Consider the following 10,522-nt stretch of genomic DNA (forward strand, 5'->3'; position numbering starts at 1 on the left):
CGTGGCAGCTCTACCTGTTCAGCCATGAACCCCTAGACCAGAGAACCACGTGGCCACAGACAAGTGCCAGGGTTAAGAGACCTGGGGTCCTAATCACCAACCAAGTCCTAGTTCTTACGAAAGTCCACAGGAAGAGCTTACCACAGAACCTACCACACGGTGAGCACAGGAATGGTGGTTTATTATTGTTACTTATTAGTTTATTGTTAGGGAGAAGTGGCCCATGGCACGCGTCTGTCTACAGCTCAGAAGCACCAATTCCATGGCTGCCTTCCAAGAAGGACTAACAGGAAATGCAGAGAAAACCTTTCTCTACTTGTCTAGCAAAAGACGAAGACAGAATCTGGGTGACAGGAGAGCTCACTGAGTGTAGGACGTGAAAGTTCATTTTCCCTCTTCCTCTTAGAAATATGTATGAAGGTTGGACACCTTCAAACCTGACAAAAGTTGGACACCATCGCCTTCATGTTATTTTGCACCCTTGAGCTTGGCCAACGGGTTAGTTTCCTGTCAAGATTCGCTAGCACGGAAGGGGGTGGACCCCGAGCTGCTGCTACCCAGCCTTAGGAGGGGAAGGCAAATGGGAGCCCTAGCACGACGTGGTTCTCTCTTCTCATCGTGACTGTATGCCAGGTTGGTCCCTAGGAAACCACACATCTCTGCAGGTTGACCAGCTCCCAAGCAAGCAGGGGAAGGAATAAAGTCATACGTACAGAAACCAGGGTCTACTCACCATTCTCATATGACCTGCCTACACCTGGACTGCTGTTGTGAATGGAAGTATGTTCTTCTTGAAGATGCCCTGTCTCTCCAGTCTCAGAACCCCACAGCCCTTTCTTTCTATGTCACATCATGCCCATGCCGGAGCCACATATGTACCTCTCTTGGTCCCGCTGTAGCTACGTTCCTTAATGACAAAGACTGTGCCTTCTAGAACTCTGTGTCTCCTGTCACGCCCAGCCTGTGGAGTGGCGAGACTCCTAAGTTGCAGAAGAAAAACTGAGTTGCAACCGTAAATATCAGAAGAAGAGAAGGCCAGGACCAATTTCACAGATTCAGTCACTAAAATGGCGTCTACTCAGAATCATAGAACTAAGCTAGACAGGCCTTCAGAAACAGGCTAGTCTTATACTTTGTAAGAAGAGTGCCTTAAAAATGGTTTTAGAGCCCCCTGGCATGCACACGGTGACCAAGAGTGAAGGCTATGAATTCAAGCAAGACCCAGGTCGAAATTCTACTTGGCCCCTCCAGCTGTACAACCTCTCTTAGGCCGTTGTCCTGTCTCTCCAAACTCTAGATGGGAACGGGCTCGACCTCAGAGTGTGTTGTGAAAATTAAGGCCCATGGCTATACAGCGACCAACACCAGGCCTGGCATAGAGCTATACATGCAATACAAAAAGCTTTGGGAAAATACTGTCCAGCGAGTACTACTGACGAGGGCACACTGAAGGTGGTGGTGGCTACCCTTCCAGTGTCTTCTAATCGGATTCCCAGAGGGGAAATGCATCCACAGACTGCGCTCCTTATTTCAAAGGCAAGATGTTCATTACGAGGCAAGAGCGTATGGGTGTTTTCTGGCCACCGCTCCGTCAGGCGAAACGCCCTTCTTAAAAATGTGGTATTTAATTAATAAACATATTTTTTTAAATTTTTGTTTAAGTTTTTTTTTTTTTTAACGTTTATTTATTTTTGAGACAGGGAGAGACGGAGCATGAACGGGGGAGGGTCAGAGAGAGAGGGAGACACAGAATCCGAAACAGGCTCCAGGCTCTGAGTTGTCAGCACAGAGCCCGACGCGGGGCTCGAACTCACAGACCGCGAGATCATGACCTGAGCCGAAGTCGGCCGCTTAACCGACTGAGCCACCCAGGCGCCCCAATTAATAAACATATTTGTTATCTCTTTTGAGAAAAACCATTACTCTATCATGCTAATAAATAAGAATGCCTACAGAAGGGCTGAAAGTTAAATAAAAATAGCTGGAGATGACCAAGGGCATTCCAGAATCAGGGTGAGGGCCTTGAAGTCAGAGTTCATATCAATCAAACACCAACCGACCCAAATAGAAAATGTCCCTTAGACTTTCCCCTCCCCTGTGATCAGAGCTCACTTTAAAAAAAAAAAAATTTTTTTTTAAGTTTATTTATTTATTTTGAGAGAGACAGAGATAGCATGCGTGGGGGAGGGGCTGCGAGAGCCGGAGAGAGAGAGAATCCCAAGCAGGTTCTGTGCTGCCAGCACAGAGCCCGATGCAGGGCTCGAACCCACAGAGCTGTGAGATCGTGACCTGAGCCAAAACCAAAAGTTGGACGCCTGATCGACTCAGACACCCGGGCGCTACAGCTCCCGCTTCCATAAAGAGGTCTTTAAGGATTGTGCTCAAAAATGTCACCACCCTAAGAAAATTCAAACGTGAAAAGTACCTTTCTTAGGGGAAGGACACAGACAACCTTCCCGAAATGCAACAACCTATGCTGGGGGTGTTAGTGGATAAAGAGCCCACGAAATATGTGTCTGTCCCCCTTTTATCTCTTTATAGACTGAGTCCACTATTCAACGCAAACCACTGCAACATGAAATCAGGTACTTTTTAGGTAGCTACTTTATCTAAATATGAGGTATGTCTTCAAAACTACCTCGAGGGGTGGGGTGCCTGGGTGGCTCAGTCAACTGAGCGTCCAACTCATGATTTTGGCTCAGGTCATGATCCCAGGGTCATGGGATCAAGCCCCACATAGGACTCTTAAGATTCTCTCTCTCTCTCTCTCTCTCTCTCTCTCTCTCTCTCTCTCTCCCTCCCTCCCTCCCTCCCTCCCTTTCTTCCTCCCTGCCACCCCCCACCCCCCCATCCCGGACTCATGTTCTCTCTAAAATAAATAAAATGAAAAAAGAAAACCAACTACCTAAGGGGTGCAAAAAAAGTCATTACCTCCAGGGACAGCTAACATACACTCAAGGTCGGGATGGTGGCAGTCATCGAAAGCTGCCGGACGAGCCTAGTTACTAGCATCCAACCCGCTAAGAATATGATGAAAACTAGGCAACTCTGGGCCACGTGAAAGGCCAACATTAATAAAACGTTCCGCATAAGGTCCGGGAGTCATATGCTGCGGTCGCCCATACACCCCCACACCGCGAGCACCTGGAACTCAGAGCCACCCAGACCCCTTCGATCAGACGATCTGAGGGGAGGACGGGAGAGAGGAGCCCCGACCAGCTGCTGAAGCTCTACGGTCAACCCCAGCACAGCTCCTCCTTGCTGCTGAATGCGGCCCTGGTGCCAGACCCGCCTCGGTGCTGAGTAGGACGGATTTCATCAAGTCCTCATCAACACACCCATCACGCGGTTGGCAGCTCTTATCAGTTCCATACGGGAGGTGTCCCAGGTCACAGGCTCCAGGGGGGTAGTGCTTCCGGGTCTTGCACGCTCACCGACCTGACCCCCCCCCCCCGAGACTGGCGCCGGGGTGGGGCTCACCACCGTGCACGCTGCACCCCATGAGCGTAGGCCCGGCCGACCTTCCCAACCGGACAGAGAGGCTTCAGGACTCACAAAGGGATCTGTTCCTCACACTGCCACCTACCAGTTTCTGGAACCTAGACCCAGTGTCAGCAAACAGTGCTCCCTGCTGTCCTCCCTGCCTCCCCCAGACCCCAAGTTAAGAGTAGCTCGGGGCTACCTGCCTCGGTGAGAACACCTTTGCCACAGGGCACCAGGGATTTTTATCAGGGTTTTTTTTACAACACGTGGCCGATTACAGGAGGTGGGGGATGAGGGCATTTAATGGGATATTTCTGCACCTCAAACAGAGAGACAGAAGCAGTAGCAGGGTCCCGCAGGGATCTGGTGATCAACACTTCGCACACACCGTCAGTTCCGGCCGACAAGAAACTAAAGAAAAAGTCAACTAAAAAACCTCGAACCCACGAAATGAAGTCAACAGTACCTACTTAAAGGGAACAAAAATCCTCATCTGGCTATAAGTCATTAGGGCTTGGTTTTCTACCTGGAGAAATGGCTGCTGCCCAAAGCAAAGCCTTCCCCAGTTCTGTTCATTATCCTTTATGGGTTTTGAGCACTGAATAGTTAAAATTATTAAAAAAAAAAAAAAAAAAAAAAAAGGTCCTTTACCAGCCCTCAAAGCGCACAAAGCCTTTCGACCCGAAGTATTCATCCAACTACAGTGGGGGGAGGCGGGGTGGGGAGGGGGCGCCCCTGTGGCTGACCTCTGACCTCTGGAGAACCCTTATTAAGCCCAGCGTTCTGCAACTCGGCCGTGCCACCCTCATCGCCCAGCGCCCACACACCCGTCCAAACGGGGCTGGCCATGTGGAACCTGGCGGATGAAAGACTGGTTCAGGCACTTCTAGATCTCCCTGCTACCCTCCCCTAACCCCAGCCCCGCAACCTTCTGTAACTGTGGGGAACCCAAAGGGAATGAAAGCTGGCCATTCACCTCGCAACCTATTAATCAGCAGACGTTGAAAACAAATAGAGCCATTGCTGGCCCGGCCTCTCTGCCGGCCCTCCTCCTCAATACTCCCCTATTGCTCTCCTTTTCTGCAGAAGAAAAATGGGGCCAGAAAGTGCCTTGAGGAGCCCAGCACAATAAAACAAAAGCGGCACAGAGGGGCATTTGTCCGCCTTCTCCCCCCCCCCACCCCCCAGCATGGAAGGTCTTCAGTGGTCTTTGGTTACCCAGCCCTCCCAGGGTCTGAAATCAGCCTCAGGAAGGGACACTGTTCATTCCAGGTTTACGTGAAAAAAATGGGTTTATAGCTCATCCCCGTGCATTTTGCCAGATGCCGCTTACTACAGCTGTACCAAGGCCAATGGCGACTAGCAAAACATTAATGATGTCGCTCGCACGTCACTGGAGCCACGGCTGAAGAGGAGGGGCTGGAGCTGAAGGAGGGGCTGTTTCTTACTCGTCAACAACCCTTTGTGACTCAACTAGTCCTATTCTTTCAGGCTACGGACCAGAGAGCGGTGGAACGTCAGCAAAAGTAAGCCTCCGGCCTCAACCACCCATTCCCGACCATTAGCGCCCACTTCCGCTTCTGGAATGACGTCAAGGAGGCCCTCACGGCAAGCTGGATCCGGGCACGCACAGACCCATCCCTGCTTACCTACTGAACATCTCCCTACCGCATCCTGCAAAGCTCCTACACACACAGACGGAAAGGGTGACAGCGGCCTTCCACGCTTGGCCAGATGGGCTTCTGGAAACATTTTGCCCTGCCCCTCTCTCCTCCCAGCTATGGAGGCCCAGCCAGCTAGGCCCCGCCTAGTGCAGCGCACAGGGCCCACTCGTGGTCAAATGCTGCTGCTCCCGAAGGCCCTGCTCCCCGCTGATGGCACACTTTCCCTGGACGAGATGTACGTGGCTACTGAAAATAATAAATAAGAGAGAAGGCTTCGCGGGGTCCAAGTTTTGCTCGGAGAAATGAGGTGGTTAAGAGGAAGGAGGTCTGCCTGTGACCTGCAGCAAATGCCCACCCTGCAACTCCACTGTACAGCTCACCTCACCTGGCCGCGCTGCTGGGGGTCTCTGGCACAGACCCACCAGGCTGCAAAACGACAGCTTCTGCAACCCAAGGTGGCCTGACGAGACACAGGGTGCTGCTGCTTTGTTTTGCCAACTGTGGATGGCTGGACCCTCCCCCAACCCCAGAATCAACTCCATTTAGACAGCAAGGAGAGGAAGAGAGATTCTCCGGCTCTCTACAAAATTCTGCCGACTCACAGTTTCTCATATACTCACACAAGCAGTAAAATTCTTCGTGCGGGGAAATGATTGAACAGGGCAGGCAGAGAGAGAATAAATGTGCGGTCAATTTTCATCCAAATTCTCTCACACACATGCATATACATAGAACTAACTCAAACCATCCTAAGCCCTTGGCCTTCTTCTCCCCCCCACCCCCCCCCCCCCCCGGTCCCTTCCATAATCTAACAATCCAGCTGGTAACACACAAAACAGATTGCCAAGCATTCAGGGTCTAGGGGGCCAAACTCTGCTCTTAATGATCTTTCCTTAATCCCCAAAAAGGAGGAGGGGAAGGCTGGGAGTCAGGAGGAGGTGTCAGGGTGGGGGAGTGGGCACCCGAAGGGGAACATTCTAACCTGGAAAATAAAGATGTGCTCCAGCTGCTTGGCTTTGTGAGAGCCGCAGCCGAGGGCCGACCCAGCAAAGCTGTGCTTTCACAGGCTCTTGTACAATTACTTCCAGTTAAGTTCATTAAACATAATTTATTTCCACTCATTCTCATTTATTTCCCAATAAAAAGAAAGCATCCCATTGTGTTTCCCCCAGCTAACCTTTAAAGCACGTGCAAGCTTCAGTCTTGGCCGGCCCGGTCCAGGCTGGCCCCTGACCAGTGAGGTCCCAGGGTTTTCTTCCTGCCCGCGTCCCTCCAGGAACATGCCACAGCATGGTGGAGGTCAGTGAGGGGGTACGGCAGGCACAACAGGGTCCTCTGACTGTCCTAATCCTCCACACAAGGTCGCCAAGATGAGGAACCAGCCACTTCACCCCTAAGTAATTTCCCGGTGGTTTGCAACCTCCAACCTCCCGCAAGATATTTCTCTACTACTTGGGTATTAAATGATTAGTGTTAGCATAATCAATCTTGTTGAGTGTCCAAGTTTACAGAGAATGTTTGAGAATTGGGTAAGAGGGTACAGCTGTTCCTAGGAGAGCAGATTTGCAAAACAGAGCCAAGAATAAAACTAACCTATTCCAAATGAGGAAATCCAAAAGCTCAAATTCAAAACAACTTAAAAAAAATAATAATGATGATTTCCAGGCTACCCACCCCCCTCCAAAAAAAAAACCCCAACAATCCCAAATCTAGGGATTCCTGAATATAATGGAAAGGAAATCACCAATTTTGATTTAGAGTAAATTTTAAGTACATAATGGTTATTACATCCTGGGGATTTCGAGAAAGTAGTGAACAAAACCTGATACAGCTCTTCTAATTTATTTACAATGACCAGCTGTATAAAAATGTCTTTTGTTTTTTTAATACACCCTGTGCCCAACTTTTGAATTTAGACAGTACTGCATTTGAAATTCATGCCTGCTACATGGGAGCCTAAGAGCTCTTTCAAACAGCTGTTTCCTTCAGAGAGCAGGTGAATTTCTCCCTAGAAAGGAGCAGGTAAACAGAAGAGGAGGGATGAACGTGTTCCTGTGGCCCATAGGACAGCAATGACTCAAACCCCTGGATTCAGCAGGATGTCAGCAATGATGGGTGCAAAGGGGGTGCTGCATTGTTCTCTATCTTGTCAAGTTAGTGTCCCTCCCACCCATGGGCACCCTTTAGTGGGCATCTACAGTCTCGATAAATGATACACGTGAAAAGGACATGACCCTCTCTGAAAGCAAGCTGAGTTGGAAGTAATGACCCAGGCAAAGTCCAATTAAAAAAAATTTTTTTTCGAATGTGTGCAGAAGTATGTAATCTGGAGGGCATGGCAAGATTTCATCACATTCCAAAATGTTGCAGAAGGAAAGAATTCCATTACATAGCTCAGCCAGGCCCCCCACCGACCCCAAACCACAAAAGGGAGGTTTCCCTGAGAATATAAGCTTGCAGGCTCTGCTGCTTCTAGAAAATGCCGAAGCAGGAGCCTGTTGTGACAATACAAAGATCATAATATCTGTATCATTGGAGTCGGGAATTCACCCTTTCAAACAACTCCTTTCTCATGAGAAATCAAGAATGGAGGTTTAGCGGCCACCGAAACAGCAGGACTGCTATTAAGTAACCCGAGTAATTTGAGTAAACAAAGGTCTGGAACCTTTCAGGAATCTCAGAAAGGGAGACTGCGCTGGGTTGGGAAATTTACAGCAACACAACTTCCACATTTGCGGTGCCAGCTTGCACTGTCTTCCCCACGCTTCTGGACAGTTTACACGATCGTAGACTGAACTAGAAAAGTTGCACACAACCAGAGAGGAAAACCAAGGCAAGTATCTGTCATTCCTTCATGCTTGACTCACAGAAGTATTTACCACTTTGTGTTTTAATAGGCTGTTTAGGGTTGAATTCCTGATCTTGAAAACACAAGGACTCTTAGAGTCTGTTGCAGATTTCATTTTTTTTTTCCTTCCCCTCCCCCCAGATCGGATCTAAGAGCGGACTGACCACTGCAAACGTTTCTGTGTTTGGCCACTCAACAGCAAAAAATAGTAATGAAAGTAATCATAGGAATCGCCTCCAAATTCGAGGATGCCCTTACAGCTGTGGCAAAGGATCTGACCCAACAGTTGAGCGGAATACAGTGTAACCTAAGCCCCAAACTGGTATTGCAAAGGGACCTTCTTCCTAATCATTAACACCACAATGGTCTCCTGCTCAGGGTTCCGAAACACATTTCCTATGAAGTTTAGAAAACACAGACACCACAAGCAAGACTGTAGCCCTAAAAGGCCGGCATCTACATTTGGAGATTGAAAATAAATACAACTATAAAGACAGAGCAACAGAAAGTTAGCATTAAATATGAAACCAAAATACACAGTTTACACAAGCCCTGCTACTGTGAAAGCCTGAACGCTCCAAGACCTTTCAAGCTTTGAAAGCATGCTCCTCTCTGAGGCCACGTCATGTTCCCTTCTCTGTCTTCCAGTGGAGCCCACCCTGGTGGGTGAAGGAGAGAAATTTATTTGTTAAAAGAAATCCTAAACCCCACCACCCCTTTCCGGATCCCAGTTTACTCCTTCCTCGTACTTGGGGAGCCGGCTTCGCGGGCGCTCTGCATGGCTGTGTAGCAGGAAGGACTGTGATGAGAGTCACGATTTCTCTCCGCATCTTTTTTTTTTTTTTTTTTTAACCCTTTCTCCCCACTCCCCCAAAAACTGCTATGGAAAAGTATAGCGTGAAAGGGCACAGCTTTGAGTTGAACATTTATTCTTGCTTTGTTTTTTCCTTCCCATCGTCTGAATTTGAAACAAGAAAAGAAAAAAAGGAACTGAGGTTTAATGGTCAAGACCATAAGCAAGGATACAAACACACACACACACACACACACACACACACACGCACGCACGCACACCCCACTACTCACCCAGCAATTCAAATGGAGGTGCCAACCGCCCAACTGCTGGAAGAGAGAGAGCCCGGAGGCCACTGTGCCTCCCTTCCCACTCAAATCTTCCATGCCCACTAAAATTGTATCCCTAGGGTACATAATAGCTTTGGTTTTCTTTCTCTCCACCTCAAAAAAAAAAAACTTTCTCTGTACCTTCAAGATGGGACTGGGCCAGCTTTTTTTTCCTCCTCCCTTACTGCTTTTCTCACTTTTCTTCTTCCTCCCAGCTTCCCCTCCCTTTATGCCTTTCCCTGAAAGAGCTGGAAAAAAGCATCTTTAGAGAAGGCTCCAAATTTCTGCCCTGGTTCACTCAAAATGCTCCCAAGGTCTCACTCCCGGTGCCTATCGTTACTTTGTTAATTAGCCCCCTTCCACACGCAGCAGCCCTCAAAAACCAAACGAAAAAATTAAACAAAACAAAGCCAAAAGAAACCTCGCCATCCAGTTCAACTGGTGGCAGACTGAATTTTTTTTTTTTTTTAATTCTTAATTAGAAAAAACTCCTTCTAGTTTCTAATCTTTACCACTACAGAATCCGTGAAGGAAGGGGGAAGGCCCATGTTCCCCAGCCAGCTCAGGGCACCTAAGCCAAGTCCCCCTCCCTCACCCGTTACCTTGGGCGGCAGGGACACAGCTACCGCTAAGAGTAGCTAAGAAATTACGGTCAGCCATGAGGGAAAATGATCAACCGAGTGCAGTAGGCAGGCACTTTATCTGCAAGATTGTCAAATCCCTCAAAACAAATTTCTTAGAGAGGGCTGCAATGCGAGAGGAGGGGGGGGGGGAAGCATATTTTCTTGTCACAGTGACACGGGAGTGACATTTGGTAGGACCTTGTCTGCCAAACACACACGCACGCACACACACACCCTCTTTTCCTTCTAGAGTAAAAGACTGTGCTGGAAAGATTTTCAACTGACCTCTGTGGAAGGAGAACGCAAGCTTCCTGTGCTCCCTGGCATTCTAGCACTCAGACCGTTAACTTGCTTTTAGACTGTTGAGTTTTGTGAGCTTTCCCCAGAATGAGAGAGAGAGAGAGAGAGAGAGAGAGAGAGATACAGAGACAGGCAGAGAGACAAGAGAAGGCAGAGGAATGCAAAAGGCTAGCCCTAAATCCCACAAACCCGACTTACTTTTCCTGGGGCTCTCATAGGATCCAGGGCCGGGTACATTTGTGTGGGTTTAACTTAATTGGAGTTGAGAGACTCAGACATCACAGGCCTGAAATCATCCTCTTTTACATGAAGGAGGGGAGAGAGGGAGGGTGGCTCCAGGAGGGGTTAAAGACAGAAGAAACTTGCAGAGGACAAAATGAGCCTTTCGGGTCCTCTCCCACCCCAAGTGTTAAATCGTTCCACCCTGTTCAAAAGCAAACACACAACTCCGATTTGCATGCAGGTAAGAGAACACCCCTGCC

General features: G+C 48.8%; 1 protein-coding gene across 31 annotated transcripts in view; it reads right to left on the reverse strand.

Moving 5' to 3' along the window:
• TCF7L2 (transcription factor 7 like 2) overlaps positions 1-10,522 on the reverse strand; it is a 202,300-nt gene that overhangs the window by 29,178 nt on the left and 162,600 nt on the right. Inside the window, exon 1 of one of the 31 annotated variants that reach the window (XM_060641480.3) lies at positions 9,082-9,489. The exons of the other annotated variants lie outside the window; for them this stretch is intronic. Coding sequence (XP_060497463.1) covers positions 9,082-9,204 — 123 coding nt within the window. The 5' untranslated portion in view covers positions 9,205-9,489. Of the gene's footprint in view, positions 1-9,081; positions 9,490-10,522 lie in introns of those variants that run through there. 31 annotated transcript variants of the gene reach the window in all.

The sequence above is a fragment of the Panthera onca genome, chromosome D2 (assembly GCF_046562875.1).
Source record: "Panthera onca isolate mPanOnc1 chromosome D2, mPanOnc1 haplotype 2, whole genome shotgun sequence".
Classification (NCBI taxonomy): domain Eukaryota; kingdom Metazoa; phylum Chordata; class Mammalia; order Carnivora; family Felidae; genus Panthera; species Panthera onca.